The 26,545-nt window shown below is 39.7% G+C and overlaps 1 protein-coding gene across 4 annotated transcripts; it reads right to left on the bottom strand.

Annotated features, from left to right (window-relative positions):
- Positions 1 to 1,586: 1,586 nt before the first annotated feature.
- On the bottom strand, positions 1,587 to 26,545 carry ABHD3 (abhydrolase domain containing 3). 4 transcript variants are annotated; one of them, XM_027675526.1, is made up of 10 exons: positions 26,377 to 26,545; positions 26,183 to 26,346; positions 24,460 to 24,623; positions 21,760 to 21,942; positions 19,991 to 20,036; positions 17,077 to 17,189; positions 12,828 to 13,001; positions 12,118 to 12,166; positions 11,868 to 12,033; positions 1,587 to 3,694 (listed from the first exon to the last, which is right to left on the bottom strand). In XM_027675526.1, exons 1-10 carry the CDS (start codon positions 26,528 to 26,530, stop codon positions 3,516 to 3,518), a joined length of 1,392 nt encoding a protein of 463 aa, XP_027531327.1. In that variant the 5' UTR covers positions 26,531 to 26,545; the 3' UTR covers positions 1,587 to 3,515. The 4 variants fall into 4 exon arrangements, with proteins under 4 accessions (XP_027531327.1, XP_027531336.1, XP_027531317.1 ...); XM_027675535.1 differs by having other exon boundaries at positions 26,183 to 26,351; positions 26,382 to 26,545; XM_027675516.1 differs by having other exon boundaries at positions 26,183 to 26,545.

Below are 26,545 nucleotides of genomic sequence, written 5' to 3'. Positions count from 1 at the left end.
TTGAGCTGAAGAGGCTTGGGGAGAGGTATGGTGTGCTTGCTCATGAGCACCATATGTACACTAAAAGTCCTCTTCCTGGCAGGTATGAGTCATTGGCATGAGCCAGGTAGTAATAGGAGTTGTAGGGGAAGAGGCAGTTCCCCTCTGAAATTTCTATGTAGATAGCACGTGGGACAATATGGATTGGAGGGTGCCCTGAGTGCCTGGAGTTAAAGAGCTTTACAGAGCACTTAGCTGAGAAAGCAGAGGGGCCATATTCAAAATGGGGGCGGTGTGGAATTTGAATAGCTGATTTTGTTTTGGTGTTTTTATTTTTGCAGAGAGGCAGGAAAAAACTTGTCCGCTTTGCTCGCATGCTGAATGTGAGAATTTTTTTTAGGGGAATGGTGAGTCTAGGCCTCAGACTGACTGCATCCTGCAACAGTCAGCATGTTAATGTCTGAAGGGTGGCACTCAGTGCCATATTGACCAGACCATGTTAACCTGCCTGGAGTCACTGCTGCTTCACTGGCATTTTCTTGACACCAGCTCCTGTGGAGTTGTAAACTGTCCTCCATAGCCCTTTCCGCTAAGTCTTTTAAACACTTTGTTATGTGTCTGGGTTTCTAAAAAGAGCATTTATTCTTCTGTTCAGTGTGAAATATATGGCGTGGGTTAGTTTCTCTGTATATAATCATAGGACCATATTTTGCTATTTTAAATTTTCAGTTCTCTCTTTTTTTTTGCCAAGAGAGGATATAATAAATTACGCCTTAAAACTTTGCTCTTTAGGATCTGGTACTAAGACAGCTGAGATCACAGGTGGCTCTTGGATGACTGAAGGCCTCACAGATAAAAAGAACAGTACCATGCATTGACTCCAAGGGCAAAGTGAGAAGAGGTGGATGTTCTGGAGCATTTTTGTAGTATGTCCTGTTTCGAGCAGGAGGGTTGAACTAGACAATCTCTAGAGATCCCTGCCAACTTCAGCTACTATACAGTTCTGAATTAGGAAGAAAGTTTTCTTTAAAACGCAGATGTCTGCAGCCCTTGTGGCTTGGAATTTCATTTTCATTCTACTCTACCTTTCCAGTGATGAGTACAATGATAACTAACAATTTCCTCCCACCTTAAACATTTCATATTCCTGTTGATGTCTGGATACTCAGATCACATGAAAAGCCAAATTAAGACCCTGTAAATTCACACTGTTTTCAATAGAGGGCACATTGTGAATTTTGGCTCACTTGTGAAACTCTGTGTACAAGGTACACAGATGTTACATAGCAAAAATATTTATGGCACTTGTTTCTAGCTTGTGTGTCCCTTGCAAGATCTGAGGTAAGTGACCGCATTATTTGTTTCAGAAAATCTGACTGGGAAAGCTTTAAGATACCCATAGTAAAATTGGATTGTAACCACTTTGCACGCTGTATTTCTAACAATGCATTTTCCCTAATAGATTATAAGGAAAAACACTCAATATTTGGGGGGGGAAAGAAACCAACTTTACAGATTTTTGTTAGATACACCTTTAAAGATAAATGTCTCATGGGGATTTGTATGTGGGATTGGACCTAAATGAAGACAGTGCAGAGAGACAGAAATTCTGCCATTAATCATACTACTTTTATTTAAACAGTAAAGTGTGATTTAATGTAAGTGGTTTTATTTTCGTTCATACTTGATGGTGAGTTTTGAACAGTATTGTACCCCAACATTTTTACAAATATAATGCTAAATACACTGTTTATTGCTCATTGTTTTTGCATGAACATAAAACCTGGAAATGAATACAAGAATAAATAAGGCACCCAACTAATATGCTGATTTCATGTATTGTAGTAGCATGCACAAAAATTCATTTTGCTTTTGCAAGTCACTTTTCTCATTTTGCTTATTAAAGAAAAAATAAGAGTTCGTTATCTGGGCAAGGACTAGTGCTTGTCTTAAAAGTCAAAATTTGAAAGCACTTTCCAATTTTTTTAATTCAGCCGTCCACCTTACAAAACAGCTTTCGTATAGCATGTCCCAATTTCTTTTTCTAAAGACAAAAAGTATTTTTGTTCTTCCTTTGCTGTTACTAGGAAACATGCCTTGCAAGAGGAGTGTTCACGTACTGCTTGAGACAAAAGACCTGACTTGCTTTTTTTAGCTGCATTTTCTTCTTGTACTGACCCCGCTCAAAAGATAAAAATAAAAATGCAGAGGCATCTTTACTGACTTCTCTTGTGTGGCTGGGCCCCAATCAGTGATCAGCAGAAGGTGGGAGCTCCACAGAAGCCGCTTAAGAGCCTTGTTTAAATTTTAGCATGCCCTAAATTTGGACTTCCCAACAGTTTCAGAATATATTCTGTCTAACTGGCCTTTTTTTTCACAGGCCCACGTTGGCTGTCACTGTATGTCAGGGCTGAGGAGAACAGCAATGCCTCGGCCAACCTCACAGACTCATAAGCTGCGAGGACAGAAATCGGTTTGCAGTGGCTTCAGTGATTTGACAACCTACTGCCAGAATGCTGACAAAATGATCAAATAAACAAACCAGAGAGTCGGGACTTTGACCTTCATCCCAACTTTCTTTAAACAGTTTGTTGCATTTTTTTCAGAAATGATATGAAACAGTACCAGAGACAAAAGGTTGGGATTTTTTTTTTTAATTTAAAGCAGATTATATAATAATTTCCCAATGCTCTAATGTTTATTCTTTAAAACTGAAATGTTCTTGCAGGGTAATATAAACATAGCAGGTTGAATCATCAAGTTTACCAGTTATATGAAGCATGTATTACTTATATGACAACACCCAGGTTTACATAAAATTTGAAATGCAAGATGTCTTTTAATTATGTAAGTTATTACAGTACTGTTTTAAAGGAATATTTTGGTTATATGTAAACACTATAAATTAGCTCTTTAAAAAATAATCATATAAGACAAGTATGGCATTGACATAGTCTAAAAACAATAACCAGCCCTAAATCTGAATACTCTCAGGGCAGAACAGCAAAAGCAGGTATCAATCTAATGCTATGGAATAACATGCTGAAATTTTGATTTATTTGCAGAATCGGTGCTTTTTTTTGTTCCCTCCTTTTGTTTTCATATTTTAAGATTTTCACTATCGGTGCCCTAAGGAATGGGCCAACTTGTACTATGTGTGACAGGATAATAGAAGCTATTTTGAGTGTCGCCATTCTAATATTAAAAGCCATCTAAATTAAGTCTCCTAAATACATATTGGTTTAAATTACAATCCTGAGGAATTATAATCTTTCTACTTGATAGTTTTGGTTAAGTGCAATTTGATGATGCAGAATGCTGTTTCATTTAAGGTCATTCTTAGTAAGGCATATTAAAAATAAATATAAAAGTGACAACATAATATTTAGTTTCTTGCTACAAAATCTTAGGCAAAAATATTTTTGCATGTAGTAATGGACTTTATCCATTTGCTGGCTTACAGGAGTTAAAATTTGTGCACTAAGCTTAACTGCCCTTGTCAGAATGTGCCACTGTGCTATACTAGTGGTCCAAAGCTACATGCTTAAGATCTTATTTCCATGCTCAAACATAGCTTGCACAAACTGCTTGAAGACTCTGTCCATGTAAGTGCACTTCCTTGGCCATATTCCTTCCAGAAAACCAATATGGCCTCCACACGAAGTCAGAACCAAAGCAACGTTTGCGTTTTGTTTGGCAGTTTCTACTGGTATAGCTAAAAGGGGGGAAAAAGTTTTAAGTCCTTATCCTTCTAAAAAACGCCAGACATTGAATAATTTCTCTTAAACCTTTCTCGTATTATGTCTGAATAAATAGGCACAACATGAACATACGCTTAAATGTATCACAGGATTTAGAACCATAGCTGTGTTAAAAGCCATTTCTCTCTTCATCATTAACTCACCTTATCTGTGTGATTTTTTTTTTCTGGCTGCTGTAAAAGTTTCAGCTTCACCTTTCTTTCAGTCCCACTGATGAAACAGCACCCATGTTAATGCATACTTAGGATCTGCTATAAATAGTGTAAGTAAAAGGACAATCAAGCCTGTAGTTTTTAACTGGCATTGCAATATTCAGTCTTGGAAAAGCTGAGGAACTGGGACCTTAATTGCAAATCCCATTCTTTTTGTATGAGACTCCAAACACAAAACCTTTAATGTCACAATAAGATTTGGTCTGTAAGATATCCTATCAGCTAATATTAAAGATTATCCCGGGTTATTATCATTACATCTGATTTGCCATACATTTACACCTGCACATTTAGAGCACACAATGCAAACACACTGGGAGATGGTTCTTGCCCTGAGGAGCTCATAATCTAATACAGAAGGTAAAGAGAAAAAGAGGAAGGGAATACAATTGTACAAGGACACAGAAAGCTGCTCTGTGTCACCCAGTAGGTTAGTGGTTCTCTACTGAATAGTGACTGCTAGAAATTACTTAATTTAGAATTTAGATTATTAGAATGGGTATTACAAGGATTTTTCTTTTGCTGGGTTAGTTTTCTTGCTCAACTTCCTGGTCTGGTTCCCTGTGTTAATACAAATATATGAATGGCGGCAGACACAGTCAGATGAGACATTCGATGAGGTGGCCATTTCAGTGATGGCCTACAGTTACCTCAGAGTCATCAGTGAATGACACCTGAGATATGCACTGATCTGGAAATGTGCAGGAGGGGAGGCTTCAGTGCCTCCTATTATGACTATGCATAAATGTGTGGCTTAATCAATGCTACACCTGGGCAGTTCCCTTTGTGAAGGAAAATAAAGGTCAGCTAGCACAGACTGACAACAGAGAAAGCATATGACTTTACAAATGGTATTTTGGTGTGATGGAATGATCCTGTTACCATATGAAGTGCTTGACATAGCAGTGGAACTATATCAAGAGTGCAAACACCACAGATACATACAAATTAAGTTATTTAAGCAAATTCCTCTGGGATTTTAGGTATGTTAAATGTACTCCTGAACAAGAAGAAACCTCAATAAATTTCAGTAAAGAATGCCTTACTAAGTTCCAGTTTTCAAGTAATATATGAAAGAGAAAAAAACCAAAAATCATAAAGATTTTTTGATTATTCAGGATTGACAGAAAAAAAACAGCAAAAGAAAAATGAAGAAAAATAAAGCAAAAGAAAAATGAAGATAAAAGAAAGCAAAAGAAAAATGAAGGGAGTAGCAGGAATTTCACTGTGTTGTCTAAAAAAGCTTATGACTCCACAAGAAAATAAATCTGATTTTAAGTCATACACTGCTGAAGTAAAAATGCCTTGGCACTACAACACAAAGCAGCAAGTTATTCAAAAGATCTCTATTGCTTCCTCAATTATTTTAAAGTATTTTTGAAGTGAGATTTTTAATCAGGTTCAGTTTGGGGGAAGCCCAGTTGTCCACATCCCTTCCTGACTGCAATTCCTTCAAAGACACCTCCCACTCACTCCTATTTCTAGGAGTCTGTTCCTTTACCCCTTTATATATTTGTTATCTCAAAGGTCATTATCCTTGAATAGTCACTATCTCTGCATATTACTACCTTCTTTATAGATGTTCTTTATTTTCATTTGGATGTTGGCAGACTCACTGCTGTGTGCTTCAGATGCCTATTTGCCTTTGTTCTCAGCAACTAGAGTAAGAGCACAGAGTAACCCCTTCCTTAACCGAAAAAGGACCCCCAGCCAGAATAAGTCACACAAGAACTTGAGTGCAGTGAGTGTGGTGAACAGCTGTGCAACTTAAAATAGATCAGGGCAGAAGCACTGGACCTGTAGAGTCAGGGGAGCGGTCTGTGCCTCAGAGGTCCTTACTAGCAGTGCCTGGAATGACATGTTCTGTTCCACTCCAGGGCCTCGGCATGAATGCTAAACCAACTGCCTGCGTAGCAGGGTTAGTGTCTTTTATGAATGTGTGTAACAAGGTTCCTGCCCATAATATAAGGTACGTGGCTGTGGCCTGGTGGAGCACAGACTGGGCTCCAGAGAGCAATGGAGATTCCCTTGTGGAATACGTGAGGTTCTTTGCTAATCAGTGCTATCCATTTCTTCCACTCTGTCCCTCCTTTCAAAATTGTGTGCATTTTATAGATTCCAGCATTTACTAAGTGATTCTGATTCTTTAGTATGTGGAAGGAGCCACACTTCTTACTGTCTCTACAAGAAGTCCTTGGCTTTTCCTTTGTTCAGCTGGAAAACTGGAAATACTGTATACAGTACCTCAGTCTTTGAAAGCAGTGCTGAGGCAAGACTAAAAATAAGTCAATGAAGTAAAAGCCTAGGCTGAGAAATAGCATGGGCTGAAAACAAGAGATGCAGAAAACAGTGTATTATTTCTTGCAATCCCACACATGCATCATTTTCAGACTCAGCAAGTGCTCATCTGGAGTTTTGCCTGAGTTAATCTGCTAAGCAATCTCTGATCTGCCTTTCTTGGATTCTGTGGATGAGCACATTGCCATGCACAAAGAGAGTGGCTGCAATTCATGTCAGCTTCTGCCGACTTCATAGGAATTTGCCCACTTATCTGTACCAAGCCATCTGCTCCTCTTCCCTCCAGTAGCGTGTGGGCCATGTTAAACAGAATCCCAACAGAGAAGTGGGGATCAGACACAAACCCCAATCCTGCTTCAGGCAATGAATCAAACTTTCCACAATCATTCTGCAGCTGTTTCCCTGATCACTGAGGGGACTAATAAATAGGCTCCTGTGCAAGGGTATGGGGAGGAATGTCTGAGGAGGGACAGACTTGACCTCCAGTAATCAGAGAACTCCATTGGTCCTAATGGATTCAGGATCAACTGCTTACTGGTCTGAATACACCTCTTCACTGGCTAAGACTGTGCAAAGACATGACAAACACTCATTTTGGCAGACTAGTGTCAAAAGTGTAGAGAGAAACATCCTTTCCTAGTAAGAAACTGCTTTGCTAGGGGATTGGAAGGGAGATGATAATAAATATCTCCTCTGTTGTGCCAACTCAGCTGGGAAACCCCTTACAGGCAAAGCTCACTGTGACCTCTGCATATCTGTCATTCAGAGGTTGCCAGCATAATCATACCTCCCAAATTGGTTTGCTGGTGGTTATTCATTCCTAAACTGCTTGGCAGTACTGCAGGGGGTGCCATGGGGTGCCTGCCTCCAAACAGCTACAGCAGCTCTTTCCTAGAAGCCTACCAATCCTGCACTAGGCTGCTAGTTATGTTGTGTGCCATGTAAGGTGCAAGCTACACACAGGTCTTCACGAATGTCATCTTCCCCATCCTGAAGTTGTCCCTATTCATCTGTGTAACTTCTCCCCAGCAGTATTTCTTGCTCTGCAGCTTCTCAGGAGAGAACTGAATATGCTGTGTTGCTCTCCAGTGCCAAAATGCAAATGATGCTTGGCAGTGGTGTGGTACTTCCCTTAAGGCTGCTTCTAGGGACTGTTAGCCATCCAATAAATAAAAACACAGTGCAACAGAGCAAATTCTGCAATGTAAAGGGCAGAACGGAGCACTGGGTGTGATGCACTCTAGGATATAGGATGGCATGCCAAAAGATACCACTGTTCATTATTGTCAGCATGTAACCTTGTACTTCAGTTTCTACTGGCCAAAATTTGTACTGCTCTTTGATCCAGCAGTACCAGGTCTGTTAATGTAAATACATATATGAAAAATTACTTAATTCAAAACAAATTTGTTGTACATTCTTTGTCCCCAAAAAAGTATTTTTTTAAAAAGAACAAAAGAAAAACATACATGTGAAGCTTAAATAAGTCACTGCTGTCAAACACTCCATTTTTTGGTTGATTTCTCTCTATTCCTTAAACTTTTACCCTAATTGTTATCTGTCTGCCATTCCTTGGCCATTTCGTCTCTCCCAACAAATTCATTAAAATATGCTGTTTACATAACAGAATGCAAAATAACACCTAAGAGCAATTACTTCAAGTTTGGATTCAGTGGAACAGAAAAGGTTCAGAGAGTTCAATAAAATGTACAACTGAGCTTCAGACATGCACTTATTTGTCACAGTGGATCAGGAGGGAGCTGGCATGGTACCTAGCTTCAAGGGCAGGCTTCCAGCTCAGGCACAATGCTCACTACCAGCAATTAGCTAAGCATTAGTATAGTGAAATTTAAGTCAGATGCCTAATATGCTGCCTAAAGTCTCTGAGGAGAAAAATGCCACTTCGGTGACACTGATAATGAATGCTATTGTTCCATCTTCCTGATTTATTTTTCACATTTACAAAATAAAAGGGCTTGACTTGGTTTTATTTCATATTTCCTGAAACAATGGCTTGTTTAAATTAGTTATAGTGAGAGAAGTGTCATGCAATGAAGAAAGCATTTGTTTTTATTAGTTAGTATTATGCAATATGAGAACTGCATTCCAGAATTAAAACTACAGATACATCAGCTGCCAAGCTCTATGAACTTTAAACAGCAACATTAAGGAAATTAATGTTTATTAATAATGCAAATTAATTGTTTCTTCCTAATACTGGATTGAGATCAAATGGCACATTTTCACAATATATTTAAAAATAACTGCTGGGAAGTACAAAGTGTACCAAAAAGTACATGAGAAGAAATGATCAGGTTGTAAGAAGCAACAGAGGCAGCCTCTGCCTCTGTTAAGGGAACTTTAGGTCTACATTGTGTAGTGACTTGGTTTTGTATCCCTCAAGCTCTGTTACAGGAAGATAGATGTGTCTGGCTTTATGGAGACTATTTAAACACAAAGGAATTCTGGCACGGCTTTCTCCCTGATGAGTTTTCTAGGCCTGTTTCCCAGCTCTTGGAAACTACAGCTATCTACAACAGAGGTGGAAGGTAGCTTAAAAGCTGGTAGGTATTACTGGGAGAGATGAGGCATGAAATAACCAGTTCCCAAAGTCAGTAAAAGGTTGGGGTCTGGATGAGAATGAATTTTGTGGCTTTGAATCCATTATGCAGTTGTGAGTGGAAACTGCCTCTGATTGTCACAGGCTTACATGTGTCCACACATTTTTAAGTCAGAAAAAAACAAGCCCATTGCCAGAATAAAGTCTCCTCCAAGAGTAACACCAGCCCTTTATGTTTGCTAACATAAAACAGCTCACAGAAGTGTGAAGATGAATGAACTCCAGTAACTAATGGCAGGAGATATAAACCCTAGGCTGCTAATCAGGATGCTCTGTCTCTCCTGCCAGTGCAAGGATTCACATTGAGGGTGCCCAGCACAAACAAAAAAGGAGCCCAAGATGGATACATAGAAGTACTATTAGCTGTAAATCAACATTGCCCTGGTGGCCCTTTCTAAGGGAAACTAGTCACCACAAGGACAAAGGGTTACGGCTAACAGCATTAAGTCTGTGAACAAGGAACAAATGAATGGTTAACAACACAAATATTTTCAGGGAGAAAGGCTGCTTAGGGTCAGAGTTTAGGTGAAGATGGACAGTCATTAGAACAGATTCTAACACTTCTTGTTTCAGAAGTGCAGGCGCTCTACCTTACCCCCCTCTACACTGCAAGACTTCTAAGGCATTCTCATAAAAGGTTTGATACTAATCTTACACAAGCAACCATCCCACTGTTCACCAAGAGTTGTGTTACTTTTAAAAACAGCTTCAAGGGTGGAAAGATCTGCTACAGCTGTACTTTAGGGCACTCATCTTTTGACTAGTCAAACTACACAGTTGCAGAACTTTTGAGGCTGTAGGAGACTTCTTTGAGGACATCTAGTCCAACACCCCTGCTCAAGCAGGGTTACCTAGAGCAGGTTTCCCAGGGCTGTGTCCAGTGAGGTTTTGACTGTCTCCATAGATGGAGATCCCACAACCTCTCTATGCCTCTCTATTTGACCACTCTCACAGTAAAAAAAAGTGTTTTCTAGTGTTCAGATTGAGTTTCATGGGATCGGATCAATACTTGGATCTCAAGAGCTGGAGGTTGCATTCTAAAATTAAAAGGGGATGGAGTATCTGCACTAGCTTTCATCTAGCTAACAAATGTCCCAGTCTCAGTGATAATAGGCTGGAAAAGGGACAGAGGCACACTGTCTGGTTCACTGCTGTTGTTACCATGCTAACTAGGTAGCTTACTCCTGCCACAGTTACTCCTTCACTGCAGGACACAAACCACAAACTAAGTTAGAGCTAAGCATAGAGGTGAATCCATTGTTCCCTCTCTCAGATACTTCATGAAAGAAACAAGGCACAGCAGATCACCCACCTTGCAGTATGATGAGGAAAGTCATCCCCAGGGTCATAGGACCCATAAAATATTATCTTCAGAGTCATTAGTCACATTTTATATCTGGACATAGATTTTAGGGTCATGACCCATCCATTCTTATTTCTAGGCCATTACAAGCTTATAAGAGAATTTCAAGATAAAAAAAAATAAACCACAGAGGCTTGTAAATACAAAGGGACTAACTATGTCTCAGCAAATCCTTGAACCAGAAATTGTTAAAGGTGTATGTAGTATTCTGGAACAATATTGCTGTGTAGACTCAGATCTTACTGGTTTTTAAGCCTCTGTTTCGGCCAATGTAAGGGATAGGTAGTTTGAGTAATCCAGAGTCACCATTTTTTCCTTCATATTAGATGGCTGTCACCTCTTTATATTCAAGAGGAGAAGAAATAAGACTGTCTTTTTCTAGTGCACACTACTGGAGTGGTCTTTTTCTCTTCATATCACATTTGTCTCTAACAGATCTTTGAACTATAAACAGTAACGCGTGTGCATGTTTCTGTATATGTTGTACATCTGCACGCAGATAAAACAGTACAACACACAGTCTCTTCCAATTCCTTCATTCTCCGCTTGTTCTAATATGTTTGCCTGCTTACATTGGTTTCATGACTCATTCTGCAAGAATCTCACTTCACTTGTGGTGGCAGAAGAAAATTTCCCTGAAATAAATAAAGTGCCTTAACTAAGTTCTAAAGATGTTAGGTATTCACTGCTGAAGACTGTTGCCTCAACCAGCTGTTCATTTTAGTGGTTTTCCTCTATATTAGTTTTTGTTCTACCTCTCTTCTCAGACACTATAACCAATACACAAACTGCAGGAACTAACATATCTTTTTAGGATAGGTAGCAACAGGGTTTTGATTTATAGAGCAAAAGCAAAATGTTCATAATGATCATGTGTTTGGCAGAAAATAGAAGGCAAATGGAAAACAGAGTTTTCAGCCAGTTATTTAGCTAATATTGCTGTTTCATCTTCTAGTTAGGTTCCTATTAATTTCAATGGGCCTCCTCCTAGGAGCTCACTTTGTGTATATCTCTTCCCTTACCCTAGATTTTGGCCTACATGCTAACTTAGATTTTTTCTTACTTTTAATTTTCAGGCACTGGAGGTGGCACTGTGAACAACAGCTGAGAATTTCATGTCATCTGAAACATAAGCCACTCCCAGATATTCTTTGTAGGGACTGATTAAAAAATAGCAATAATAAAAAAAAATTGTTTTCACTTGCATGGAACTCTTAATGTCTACAATCCAGACACCTGAATCTGAGTTCCTTTTTCTAGGTTCTCTTTGTACTTGATGAATAGAAATGGATGCTTCTGAGAGGGTACTACATCTGATATCTTCCTTATAGTGAGATAACTCACACCCTAAATATGCATATATCTTTCTTTTGACAGTAAAGATTCCATTAATGGTTAATGAGACCACCCCATATACTTTTGCATTCTGTACTAATCAGGTCTCTCCATCATCAGCTGTTTTATATGTGTCTTACACCTTAGGTAAACTGCAAATCCGTGGAAGTTTTGATCCTATGTACAAGTAACATTTAAATAGACCTCTACATATAGGTCTGAGTTCATTCTCAAACCTATGTAGTTTGTCTTAATGACTGCATATACAGATAAATATATTTTAAAAAGCCTAAACTTACCATGACCTGGTGAGAAAACATCATCCACAGAGTTTAGACATAACACTGGAATTCCTACTGACTTCAGCTTGCGACATGGACTAGCATCTTCATAGTAATCATCAATTGAACGGTAGCCAAACATGACTGAAGTGAACTGCTTATCAAATTCTCTAACAGTTCTAGCCTGAAGTACAGAATTCAAATAGGGAACTATGTCAGCATTTGGAAAACAGCATCCAGCTAAAGCAGAAGTAACATTCTCACATACCTTCATCACAAGATCCATATCAAATAATTTCTCCAACATTTGTCGATGCCTAAAAAGAAGGAGAGAAAAATCAGAGGGCTTGTGTTTTGTTGTATTAACAGATGTAGAAGTCCTCTGCTTTTCAGATACATTATAGAAGTAACTTTCTAACAAGAACATGCTTGTTTTTAATTTTCTATCATAATAAAAATCTGTCAGGAATCCAAGAGCAGAAGAATTATTCATTCAGATGCAGGCACATCTAGCAACATAGTAAAAATCTGCATAAGCCATGAGAAAAATGCCATAGATAAGAGAACTTAATATTTGAGAACACAAAATACACCCTAGTTTTATAAAGCAAAAGATGAACTAGCCCCTTCTGTGCTTTTGCAGTCAACACTGACTTGAAAGAATTAGTATATATACATATATATACTCCTAAGTCAATATGTGCATTCTAAAAATTTAAAAAATCCATTTACTTCATCTATAAATACAGAAGTACATTGTGCTTGTGCTGAGCCCCTTGAGAAGCAGATAAATTTAGCTGCATTGATGACAATCTTTCTTGCAAAGGTCCTTTTGATTTCAAAACTTACCAAAGAATGCACACAGAACGGTTATGCAAAGTGTTGTTACAGCATTAATTTTGCCAAGATTATTAGACGTGCTGTAGATCTCATACTAACATCCTTCCACTTTTCGAAGTAGTTCAGAAGGCAACTCACCTGCTGATAGAGGACTGTAGACAAGTGGTCAAGTAATAGTTGAAAAGAAGCCAGTTTAGTGGCTTCTCCAGAGATTCTACAGATTCAAAAACATTCCAACCCGCAGAGAAAATTGCAGCTGCCATTAAAGGAGTGTCTCTGCCAGTTTTGCCCAGGTAATTTAAAAGAAGCATGCTACAAACAGAAATGAAAAACAGAAACATATATACTATCAAATTGTTTGCTTCAATTTAGAGTAAATATAAGTCAGACACCTTTTTGTCTGTTTTTCAATAGTTTCTTGTATCAGCCCTAAAGTTGTGCCTAATACAGCTAAAAGGTAGTCTGTGTAATCAACACATGACTCATGAAGTTTACTTTCCTCAGAGAGGAGACTAGTGCACTGTGTAGGGTGTAGGTAGGAATGCATTTAGAAATAAAGGTGTACTAGTCTCATTTATATCACTAAAGGGATGAAAAGGTCAAACAAATGACTCTTACTCATGGAACAGGTATTCTCAAGTTGTTAGTAAGTTTTACCATCTTAAAAGACCTTGGTCTTCCTGATGTGTTAAATCTGATAAACGTGCCTGAAAAATGCAAGCTGCCCCTGGCATGCCTGTCTCACTAGGAAGAAGTCTCTTGAGTTGAAGGTAGTGCCATTACCCCACCTCACACATATGAGAGAACACAGTTGTTTTATAACGCACAGTATGTAAAGAATGAAGTGTTGGACAACGAATAAAACTAGAGAAACAAACTTACGAGCCAAATAAATGACTTGGGTCTTGTTTTTCTGACCAATTGCAACTTACAGTCTCTACTGCTAATGTAAATAATATAATGGCCCATCTTCGCGAACGAAGATTTGGGGAAAGGTCTTTTACCTTTCCAGCCTGCGCAATGGATTTTTTAGGTGAGACACAGCCTGCGCTGAACTGAGCCCACCCTTTAATCCTAAGGTTCATCTGCCGGGGCCAAGCAAGCTTGGACAATGGCAGTGAGGTCCTCAGGACGTAGGTTTGTTTAGAGTGACCTTCTCATAGATGGATGGCCTCACAGGGCTAACGAGCTACCATCTGCCCGGGGGACTTGGGATTCGAACCTGTGGTCGCAGCAGTGAGAGTCCTGCATGCTAACCACTAGGCCACCAGGGGTCCCCAAACTGCTAATGTATACTTACGTTGAAAAAGGGGATAGTTCACAAGTATCTGACCCTTCAAATGTAGAAAAAAATAAAATAGCAGGAAAGTGTAAAAGAAAAGTACTAACAGAAAAGCTGTCTGTCTTTACTGCCTGAGACATCAAAGTTTACAACCACAATTCTAATACCAAGCCCTTAACACAAAGCATTACAGTCAACTGTAAATATAGCTCCCTGGACCACCAACACTCTGTACCTTGGCTTCATCTTCTGTACTTCAGAAGACAGCAACCTTTAGCAAAGACATCATGAACCAGTCTGCTACCACAGAGACTTTGTCCCTGTGCACTACCTAGCAGATCATAAGACAGCAGTCCAATAAACCAATTAAAAAAAAGTTGCAGTAGTAGAAGAATCCACTTCTCTAACAGAGTGCACAAAGTGTATGTCATAGGGAGAAGGTTTAGGAATCTTTATGTTAGAAAATAAAGTCCCTTTCCAAAACAATTCATATTGAAGATCAATAGAACAAGTGGCCTTTAATTTACATTTATGTGTCTGTGAAGTGAATGTTTATTTTAATTCTTAACTGGACAAATCTGTCCTGTACAGATTATCACAGAATCACAGGATGTACTGAGCTGGAAGAGACCCACAAGGATCATCGAGTCCCACTCTTCAGCCTCCACAAGCAAGGGATATGCTGGACTACAAGAGAAAGGTTTCTGCAACAAGAAAGGCTTCTCTAAATCTTTTGATACAAAAAAGACTCAGAACAAACAGCATCCTTTTCTTTCTCCTCATCACTGAAGCCAGTCATTTCATCATAGAAGGCAATCAAATCACCTGGGCATGCTTTGTCCTTGATGAATGCAGTCACCTTCTTATCTTTCATGTGCTTGCAGATGGCTTCCAGAGGATCTTTCCAAAGAACTGAAGTTAGGCTGACCAGCCTTTTGTCCTTCCTGGGATCACTACTCAATGGAGCAGGGAACATATTGACTAAAGATTTGTAAAAAAGGAGTGGCTACCTGTCTTCCCTGTCTTTACTGCTGAGCTCAGTTCTCAGGCCTACCGAGTCGCTGTGCCTAGTGGCAGAGTATGGGAGAATGGCAGCAGAAGATCAAGTTAGGGCCCAAATTAGGGCCCAGTTATGCAAACCTGGCATAGACATGCCAATGGGACCAGTTGAAGTGCACCAAAGCTCCTGAAGGAGATAGCCAATGTCATCATGAGTCTGCTGTCTATCACTTTTGAAAGGTTGCGGCAATTGTTGAATATTTCTCATGCCTGGAAAAAAGAGGCACCCATCTACAAGAACTGCAAGGAGGAGGAAATACAGGCTGGAATGCCTAACCACAGCCCTTTGGGAATATCCTCTGGAAGCCATTTCTAAGCATGTAAAGGTAAAGAAGCTGACTAGTAACAGCCAGTATGGATTTATCAAGGGCAAAGCATGCCTGAGCAACCTGATTGCCTTCTATGACGAGCTCACTTATCATTTGTTGATTAGGGGAAAGGAGTGGATGTTGCTTATTTTGACTTCAGCAAGTCTTTTGACAGTCTCCATGGTCTCCATATAGTCAAATTGGAGGAGCATGGTTTGAATAGGTGACCTGCAACATGCATGGAAAACTGACTAGACCACTAGACCACTAGTCAGCTCTGGGAGTTGTGATCAGGAACTTGAAGTGCAACAGGAGTGGTTGGTCCAGATACTAGTAGTGTTCCTCAGGGGGCAGTAATGGGGCCCATACTGTGTAAGTAAGTCTTCACTAACTGGATGATGAGATGGAATGAACCCTTAGGAAGCTTGCAGGTCAAACTGTGGGAAATGGCTGCTGAACTGGAAGACAACACTGACATTGAGGGACCTCAACAGGCAGAATGAGTTGGCAGAAACTTCATGAAGCTCAACACAGGTAAAATCAAAGTCCAGCAACTAAGTAAGACTAATGACAGGACAGAGAGCAGTTGAAAAAGACCTGGGCAAATAGAACAATGCATTCTTGCAGCAATGAAGACAACTAATGATATGCTGTGCTTTGTCAGTAAGAACACAACAAGCAGGTCTAAGGAAATTATTACTTTCCTGTATTTGACACTTATGAGATTGTATTTGGAGTACTGTGCCAAATTTTGGGCTTCCCAGCAAGATAAGATACTCACATACTGGAGAAATTTATGTCTTCATACTGAAGACATTTGCAAAATCCTTGTAACATGAATGGAAAAGGATTGGCCTCATTTAAAAAGCTTCCAAGTTAATTATTTAGTTATCAATAACTATATTGCTTGAACAAACATTTATTTATCCCAAAGCTCCTACAAGTCATTAGTAGATTAATGTCAATATACAGGGCCATATCTGCCCACCCTCCATAAAATTTATCAGAGAGTGGGAAGTCTCAGGACTTTACCACTGTGTCTGTAGTATTTATAATGAAAATTCTCTTCTGCTATGATTTCTGTTAAATAGGCTGCCTGAACATTTCTTCTAGATTCTAGCAGTGATTTTTTTTCTAAGGAACTGTGCTATCATTGTCTGTTCTAGCTGTGCTTTCTGGACAGCAGCCAGGACACAGCAAGTCTTAATACCACATGCTCTATCAACCCATACTGGTTTCAATAACAATACTACTACTTGCTTCTGAGCCAGACAGAGCAGATACCCACACCTCTTCCAGCCTAATCTACCCACACACTGCAGAACCCAAACAGAGTGAAGACAAATCTTGCCATTTCATAGGTTGCTATGAAACATGGTATATTAGCTCTAGTTCCTATTTTTCTTCCCTCTGTTCCAAAGACAGCCTCCATAGTTTCCAAAGATTGTACTGCCTACCTATTTGGCTGTCAATCTCTCTGCCATTGTTTCCTGTCTTTCTCCACCCTCCTCTAACTTCTGAATGTTGGCTGATTTTGACCTTCCCTGATACAGAGCTGAAAGGCTCAAAGACATGAAGAACTTTCTGAAAGTCTTCTGCATATTGACTGTTGGAGGCAGACCCAAGTTAGCTGCAGTTCAGTAAGTAATGCAAGTATTGCAGAGGAATAATTTAAAAGGCTACAACAGTCTTATTTTACAACCACAGTTAAGCTGAGACTTGTGTTACATAACCTTACCCTCCCATAGAAACACCTGCTGCCATGAACGGAGCCGAGGGGTGCAAGCTGTGTACATGATGAATAACGGCCTCTAAATCCTCTGTGTTAGCTGCACAGTAAGTCCTTGGTGTCTATAAGGAGTCAAGAGGGAAAAAAATGCCATCATAAGCTTTTGTATTATCCTTTAAGGGCAAAGCAAACTGAACAGTGGATCATTTATATAACAAGATAAATTTAGCATTTATCATGAAGCTTTGCTAAGTGGCAAATACAAACCCAGAGTGTTTCACGAGTAGATTGACAAAAAGTTATACATGTTATCATTACAAAATAAAAGAGATGACAGATATCTTCAGCATCTGCAACCTCCAGGTCATTAGTTGAAATTTGAACAGAGAGCAGTGAGCTAAACTAGATAGAACTAGATCAGAACTAGATAGGCACTGATATTTTTAAAATACCCTGAGGAAATGGAAACATATCATAAAGGCTGTGATTTACAGAAAAAGAAGTTATAATGACAATTTTACCATCTTCACCCACATCCAAATGCAAAAGAAAATATTAGATTTCAAGTTCTGACAGCCAGCATTTGAAAAGTAACCAATATTTAGATTCTACATACAATACAACCAAATAAATAGATAAATAAATTCCCGTGTGACATTTACCTAATTTAGTAAAATATCCTATTAACTAAAGTAATGAAACACATATATTATCCCTTTTTTGTCTATCATTAGCGACTCTTTAAATCCTGAACTGAGACTAGGAATGGCTTCCACTGGCATCAGTAATATTTGCGTAACCCCTTCCCTGCTACTGAAGGATAAGCACAGCTTTTTAGCCTTATCTGCACAGACATCTGGAACAGGCCACAGTCTGAGGGACTATCTGGAGCAGTACAGGGGAGACAAGTCCATTTAGCTGCAATAAGAATCACAGTAAAACAAGTTTTTTTCTAACAGTGTTGTCCAGATTTCATCTACGGCAAAAGAAAGCTTTTAACTTAAGAGTTGTTAGTAACATGTTAGTGATATTGATTTAACTATCGGCAGTAACTGACCTGCCAAACTTCAGTATAAACATTAAAACGAAGTATAAAAATACATAATTATGAATTAATGGAACTTATTTGTTGCCTGAAGCAAAAATGTATTTCAAGGCTAGTTTTTAAAATTGTTTTCAGTTAAACAGCCAGGATATTTGTGGGTGATTATAAAAAGTTTAATGAGATGAAACTAATTACTTAAAATACATTTATCAAAAATATTGAGATGTTGAAATCAAAGATCAAAAAAATTGAAAGCAAAGCTAAATTTGGATAATTAAAACTGAAGAAATTTTTAATTTCCGTTTATATTGCATTGCCAGTTCTCATCCACGTGAATCAATCTTCACTGTTTTACACCCTATTAATTATAAACAGTGTGAATAGGTTTTATTTTAATTAAATTGTCAAGTTTACATGGAAAAATAAATTATTTTTGGCAACTAGGGTCTAATGTATTCTAAGTGAAAGTGTATTTGATTAAAAGTTTATAGTACTAGAGAGATCTCTTGCACTTTAACTTCAGTAAATTCCTGACAATTTAACATCTTTCTCTCTCTACTCATTGTATGAAGATATTTTAAAACACCATCTTAGCTTACACTGGCTGTGAGCAATCTAATACTTGATTATTCCATAACAATAATTCACAGTAACTTTCAATAACCAATGAGAACAGCATTCTTTAAGTAACTATTATTTGGTATAAGTTTGAATTGATCTTTAAAGACACTAGAAAAAGAACTGTTTACATAACTAATTTCTATTGTGGTGCTCAACCGTGCTGCAAACTCATTAACTAGGGATTTTATATTAAAATGTAGAAACCCCTTTGCAGAAAATGTGATAATTTCAGCTGGTTTGCTTCACTGCAAGACCTTATAAAGCTTAAAGATGTAAATCCGATTACAGTAAAATACACACAATGCATCCAAACAAGAGATCTTTTCTCTTAATGATTCAGAAATTCATCAATAAGGACTTTGTGTGTCACAAAACTGCTTTGTAGATCCATCTGCAAAAGTATGCAGAAAACTACTCTTAACATGGCAATGTTTGCATTGAAATGCTTTATCTGATTATGGGAAAACATTCTGAGCTTTTTAAAGTTTGAAACTAGGGGATTAAAAAATGCAAAACAATACCAAGTATTATGCACATTCATTCCAGCTGCAGAACTGTCAACAAATCGCATATGAAGAAACAAAGCTTATTCAGCAATATTTCATCATGCCTTGTCCCTTGCTGCAGAAAATGTTTAGCTTCAAGACTTTTTCGTCTGAGGAATGGCCAGTTATTTCTGAGCAAACATAGTATGTCTGTCCCAAAGACAAAAATTTGTCTTCTGTAGCTGAGTTTGTGTCAGAATTGCTGAGAAAAATACAAGAACACATTTAACTTTAAGGATATGGCTATCCATATAAATCTGGTTCATTAATTCACTCACACACAATATGGATTCATTTTAATGGCAGGACTTTTTTACCATATCAAAATCTATTTTAAACTCATGTTGGCAACTGGGAAAGTAATTACAATTGTTTATATTTGGATTTATATGGTAAAATATACTGCAGTATTTTCTGAAAGAAAAAACATAAAGATTGTTCATTTTAATGTTACAGATATTAGTAACTGAAAATATTTCATAAAATGAAACGCTCGGAAAAATTGTGTGTTGACCAGTTGACCTCTTAGAGTTTTAAAATAAAAGATGAATATTGGCACAATTGATCTACCAGATGGCTAGATTCTCTTCTCTGGATTTTCAACACATGCTGTGAGTTTCTCTCATTTAAATCCAGCTGTACAAATAGACAGAAATGATTCCATATATACCACTTTTAAGTGAGAGATGTTTATCTCAGAAGTCATCCTTACCAAAAGATCCTCACCAGCAATTCCCCGGTTGTTAAAAACCACGCATCTAAAAATTGAGACAGTAAATTCAATTATACATATTGTTTATTTCATTAAAAAGATAACTTAAACACACAAAAAATGAAAATGCATAAAGAAAAATGAGCCAGTTCTATGAATAAGTTCAGCACATAAACATTTAAAGACCTACAGATCCTAGAGCCTGACCTGTGTAGAACAAGCTTTATACCAAAATTGAATTCACTTAGGTCAGTGGGACTCTATATGAGCCCCTTGATTTGCTGGTCAAGGTCAAATTGCAGGGTGAGAACCCCAGGGTTTACCTGAAGATGGTACAGACATGTCCTGCCTGCACTCTGCCATGGGCTCTGCCACTGCAGGGCTGAGCCTAAAGCTGTGCTCTGAAAAAGAATGTCAGATATCCGTGTGCAGACATCCTCCACAGCTACATAATTGTATTAAATTGCAAGAAATGAGCCAAATCAAAATTATACTGAGAGCTGCATCAAGTTGCAGGTTCTTGGGGATTTTTTTTGTCTGGTACAGCATAAGTTTCTGTTCTCTCCATGTTGGTGGGAGTCTCTGAATCTTCTGGCAGTATTACCATGATTTAAGGATCTATACTTTCTTAATAAATCTTTCTTTTCTATTACTCTAGCACCATCTCGCTGTAATAATGTTGTTAAACAATATATACATATTTTAGATGAGTTAAAGGCATGAAAAAATACTTATTTTGGTATTTTTCTCAAATGTTGCTGATTAAAAATAAAATTATAGTATTCTCTTGAAATCTGACCTAAAGCTCTCCTTTTTAATGCTATACCTTCTTTTCTTAGGTGATCAAATGCAGATATTACTCTCAGGAATACTTTAAAACTTAATAGTAACAAGTTGTTGATTTCAGGGCTACCTCCGATGTCTTTTACTGCTAAGTTTTAAAGTGATTTTAAAAGTACTTTGAACAGTCAAAGTGCTACTTTACTTTTATAATTTAGTAAAGCAGTTATCCAAACAGAGAAGAGACAGTCAGACATGTAGATAAAACCTCATATGTACATATCTGAAGAACTTATTATACTCAGTACCAGAAGCCAATCTGCAAAGACAAAATGTAATATTCCAAATACAGGTTCTGGAACAATGATAACTTATTTTGACGTGCAGCAGCGGCAGCAATATGATTACATAAAGGAGTCTACTCATCGACTAATTCACTTATTTTACCCAACTCTGACCAGAAGCCTCAAGAACAAAATTATATTACACTGTGACAATTAAGAAGTGACAGACCTCCTCCTTAAACACCAACAGTAAGAGCAGGCTAGCTCTCCTTTCTACATGCAGGAATTTGAGGCTGCTGAATCAAGCAATTTTGGCATTCAGAAGCTGACCTCCTCCAAGGCCTACTGATAGCAACCCATCCATACAAGTTTTCTTGGAGCTGAATACAAACTCCTTCTCTAGAAAGTGTAAAGGTTAACACAAATGCTGATATCATAATTTAAGAAGCAGCAGTGAAAGCCCTATGCAGATTTAGCTTACTTTCACTGCAATCTCTCAGGCACATCTGTAGATACTAAAACAGCCCTTCCAAATGTACTGCCTGTTACATAATTCCACTGTGATTATTATTACTAATAACACTTCCTTACACAAACTAATGTATTTAGATCTCATTTGCCTTTAGAAGGTATCTTATACACATACATAATTATATTTGATCCTATTAGAAGCAGCAAAATACTAGCAATGAAATACAACAGCACCTATATCCCAGTGTTTCGCTTTGATGGATCATATGAAGAATGTAGGATTCCTTGCTCGTTCCTGTCAGGCCAGGCAATAACAGGACGGTGGGTCTTGTGCTGGCATCCGGATAATATAAGCTGTCATTATTATCAAACCAATCCAATGAAATCTGTCCTCCATCTGCTGTTTTAATGAGCTCACTGAAAGGCACATTTCAAGACAACACTGATTAGATTGAAAAATACATACACGCTATTAAGAGTGCTTGCAGTGTACAAATTACCAGGTGTGAATTCTGCATTTTTCATTATGTTTTAATACTCAAAGTGCCACATGTCTGCATGTTTACCATGCAGAAAGAGTCACACCTACAGCTGACTAGAGTTAGAACAGTCAATTTGTGGAGTAATTCCTGTTCACAGTAAATGAAGAGCTGGCCTTTTACAAATTGCTGCCAATGTACTGGAAGCCTGTTACTAATGTGATTTTTGGCACTGCCTTCTGTTTTATATAGGCTTGTGTACTGCAGATTTCCTTTGGATCATCTGAGAATCTTTTGATAGCACATTGGACAATGTGATAAACATTTATCACATTTTTTTCCTCTTTATCCAAAGAAGCAGAATATATAATGGATGGCACTTTGTTATGTTTTAAACATGTGGAACACAGACATACACTACTGTATCTTCCACCCTGTATCTCCACAAACTTTGCTAGAATGCTCTTTTAAACCATATATCTTAACAATGCAACAAATATTATAATATCTCAAGAAGCTAAGCATGCACTAAACAATGACAAAAAGGTTTCATTCCTTTTTTTCTTTTTTAGAAACATACAGCATCTTCGCTCTTCCTAGCAATGAAGACACTGTTCGAGAGAGCTGGTGTAGCAACTACCAAAATGTATGCCTACCTTGCAACTGATTTTTCATTTTAAAGTCTTGGTAGCAACTACTCCAGATTTTAAAGGCAATCACCCTTGTTGGATTCTAGCTCAGCTTTACCCTTTTTCGGTAATAGGAAGTAGATGAAATGCTGGTGTGTACTGCCAACACAATCTCAAATGTGCAAAATAAGCATTGCCCCATGGAATTATTTCTTCCCTCACATACCTTGAAATAGAAATATGTAAGAAGGGCTAGAAAAAGTGGACATGGCCATGCCACTGAAATGTTCCCTAATTACTAAAACTGAGGGAAGCTGCTAAATGCTAAATCTATTCTACCATGCAAGCAGAGCTGAAACAACTTGTGTTGCATCCAGGTTCCGGCGCATAAAAGTACTTCTCCTTAGGTCTTGTGCCAAATGCCTCATTTGCCAGGCTAACTCTCATTTCTCTGTGAGAGAGATCAGCTGAGGGCAAACAATAAATACAAGGGGTTTTTTCCCTCTTAGAATTTAGGCATCAAAGAACACAACATAAACCCCACAGGTAAAAGTTACTCTGAAAAATCCATGAAGTTCTGTATATTCAAAACAAGGCTGAATGTGGCCATGCTATGGTTAAGGTAGAATATGTTGGTTTAATGGACAGATACAGTGACTATGTGACCTTTGCAAAATTACAGCATTCAAACACCAGAATATTTGATACACCAGATAATTTGCTGACATCCAGAGAAACCCCAACAGGCTGCAGAAATGGATTGACAGGAGCTTCATGAAATTCAATAAGGGGAAGTGCAAAGTTCTGTATCTGGGAAGGAACAACCTGTGTACTGGTACAGGGTGGAGGCTGACCATCTGGAAAACAGCGTAGCAGAAAAGGACTTGGGGGTCCTGGTGGACACCATGTTGAACATGAGCCAGCAATGTACCCTTGCAGGAAAGAAGACCAACAGCCTGGAGGCTATGGAGGCTTAGGAGTCTTGCCACCAGGTCAAGGGAGGTGATCCTGCCCCTCTATGGAGCACTGGTGAGGCCACACCTGGAGAATTGTGTCCAGCTCCAGGCTCCCCAGTACAAGGAAGACATGGACATACTGGAGAGTCCAGCAAAGGGCCACAAAGATGATGAAGGAACTGGGGCCTATCTCCTATGAGAAAATGCTGGGAGAGCTGGGACTGCTCAGCCTGGAGAAGAAAAGGCTCAGGGTGAACTTAGCAATGCGTTTACATACCTGAAGGGAGGGTGCAAGGAGGATGGAGCCATGCTCCTTTCTGTGCTGCCCACTGACAGAACAAGAAGCAGTGGGAACAACCTGAAACACAGGAGCTTCCCTCTGAACATCAGGAAACAGTTTCAATGTGAAGGTGACTAAGCAGTGGTACAGGCTGCCCAAGGATGTTGTGCAGTCACCATCCTCAGGGAAATCCAAAAACCATCTGGACGTGGTCTGGGGCAACTGGCTCTGAGTGACCCTGCTTGAGCAGGGAAGTCAGACAAAGTGACCTGGGGAGGTCTTTTCTGACCTCAACCACTATATAATCCTATGAACATATAACCACATCAGTTTCTATATTGTCACTAATATTTCAGTGCTCCAAAACTCTCTGAGCTAAAATAGGGCCATTTGGAACACTGACCTTTTAAACCTACTGCATATTGAATCCATGATGAAGATAGTTTCAAGCCTATGATGGAGTTGTAAAGGTGGGCGTAAAGCCAAAACACACAAGCACAGACTTGAGCAATGACAGTAGACGTGACATGATCAGAGTAAGGTAACAACTGGCTAGCAAATCAATCGCTTAAAAAAAAGGGGGCACTTACTTCCTGTACTGTACTTGGGGTCTAGATGTGATAAAGGGGCGCAGGAGTGTCTGTACCCGACCTTCCCAGCACCAGATCGTGGGATAGTAAGTTTCTGTCACAACAGGGCAATATTCCTCGAGAAAGCGGCAGAAGCGGTCATTGCTGGCCACCAGCTGGGGTTTCTAGGAAGAGAGACTACAGTCAGGCATAGGCATTCATTTAAAATAAACTAAAAAACAAATAAAGAAAGAAATTAAAAATTGTTTAAATCCTCTCTGAGTGAACTGATTTATTTCATAAAATCATTTGCAATGCTTTTTCCTTCCATGGTAAAGAGAAAAGTAAATGAAAATCAAATGAAATGCCAAGATGCCCAACGGAAAAGTGAAACCCACTAAACATAATGGACCCCTTACCTATTTCTAATAACATACTGATCTAGCTCTACTTTTACCAGCATTGTATCTTCACTGACAAATCAAAACCCCACCGTCTCTCGGTAAGTGAGAAAAATTTTACCAAGTCCATTTTCTTGGTCTGCACAGAAATAACGCTTAATTTATGCATGCACTTTGACCATGCACCTGCAGTACCTACTTTAACCTGGTAGGACACTCCTCCTTCTATCTCATACTACAGTACAAGACTGCATCGGTTCTTCACCTCTGATAATGCTCTGCATGCAGAGAATTTCCTTACAGCTTCCATTTGTATACCAATTAATGTGGAAAAATCCCTGTATAGCAAACATCTTATGTTTTAGCAACCATATTTCTTAAACTTCTATTTTACAGTGACTCTCCAACATACAAGCATTCATACGGCAAAACCAGATACTTTGAGGAAAACCGTTACATATAAAGAGCAGTAGTGTCACATCCTCACTTCTTTTTTTCTCCTCTGACCAAAATCAAGTATCCTCTTCTCATTGAAGAGGAAGGCTATGTTCTCAGTGTTCTCTGAAGGACTGTGGCAATACTCAGGTCCTCAACAGTCAAAAACCTTTTGATATGCGTATTTTCAGCTGATTAAGCATTCAACGAGGCGCTCTCACCACGGGGCCACTTTAGCTCTGATCAGGCTCGCCGTATCCAAGTAATTTTCGATTGCCTAATTTACCTATGAAACCATTACTGATGAGGAGATGTACAAGAGTGCTCTAGCCCCCAAAACGCTGCCATAGTGGCTCTAGAGGTACTTAGGATGGTACCGACGGCAGTACAGGGACAGAAAAATTACTTTATCACCTGCCCTGCTAGTAAACCAAATAGGTCAGGTTTTTTTGTGGAAGGAGGGTTCCTGACCTCCCTTTCCAAACCATGGCATCCAGCCAAGCTCTCTCCCTGGTACAACTGCATTTTGGGGACGCACGAGGCCAGAGCCCCTTATCCTCCCAGACCACAAGAGCTGTACCTCACCTCAGGCCGGTGGTCCCGGGGGTCACCGGAGGCCCCCGCGGAGGAAGCAGCCCCGGCGGGCGGGGGGGGGCTGCACTGGCCGGGGCCGTGCGGGGTTTCGGCCGGCCGGGACCCCGAAGCGGCTCCTCCAGAGGATGGACGGTGGGTGTAAGGACGAGGTGGCCGCAGAACCCTACCCCCCAGCCATTTCAGATGCCGATCCCCTCGCCTGAAGGGCGCCGGCGGCTCCCCTACGGGCGGTGGGTCGCGGTGACCTTCCCGGGACGGTTCCCCTTCGGCGGGACACCTGCGGAGCCCGCCCGCCCCGCCGCCCTCCCGCTCACCTTGGCGATGCTGTTGAGGTAGTAGCAGGCGTAGGCGACGCCGAAGCCCAGCACCAGGGACAAGCCCACGCCGGAGCCGAAGAGCCCCACGCGGACCTGGCTCTCCAGGTAGAGGGAGAGCTCCCTGGTCAGCACCTTCCAGTCCATCGCACACGGGGGGCGGCACGGCGCGGCACGGCACGGCGCGGCGCGGCGCGGCACGGCAGGGCAGCGCACACCGGCTGCCGCGGCCGAGCCCACCCCGTCGCCGAGGGAGGAGAAGGAAGAGGAGGAGAAGGAGGAGCTGCCGCCTGCCTCCCGCTGCCGCTGCCCGCGGACCTCTCCGTGCTGCAGCGCCGCCGGCGGCATCCCCGCACCGCCCCC

Source organism: Neopelma chrysocephalum, unplaced genomic scaffold (genome assembly GCF_003984885.1).
Source record: "Neopelma chrysocephalum unplaced genomic scaffold, ASM398488v2 Primary Assembly neopelma1_22, whole genome shotgun sequence".
In the NCBI taxonomy this organism is placed as follows: Eukaryota; Metazoa; Chordata; class Aves; order Passeriformes; family Pipridae; genus Neopelma; species Neopelma chrysocephalum.
Note: the sequence above shows the minus strand (reverse complement) of the source record. Positions and strands in the feature narration are given on the sequence as shown.

Excerpts from the sequence above, each read along its gene's own strand:
- ABHD3 (XM_027675516.1), bottom strand. The coding sequence starts at position 26,530 with ATGCCGCCGGCGGCGCTGCAGCACGGAGAGGTCCGCGGGCAGCGGCAG. Across the intron at positions 21,943-24,459 it reads CCCCAAGTACAGTACAGGAA|TGAGCTCATTAAAACAGCAG; the intron begins GTAAGTGCCCCC and ends TGTGCCTTTCAG. Across the intron at positions 20,037-21,759 it reads AGCGAAACACTGGGATATAG|ATGCGTGGTTTTTAACAACC; the intron begins GTGCTGTTGTAT and ends CTCAATTTTTAG.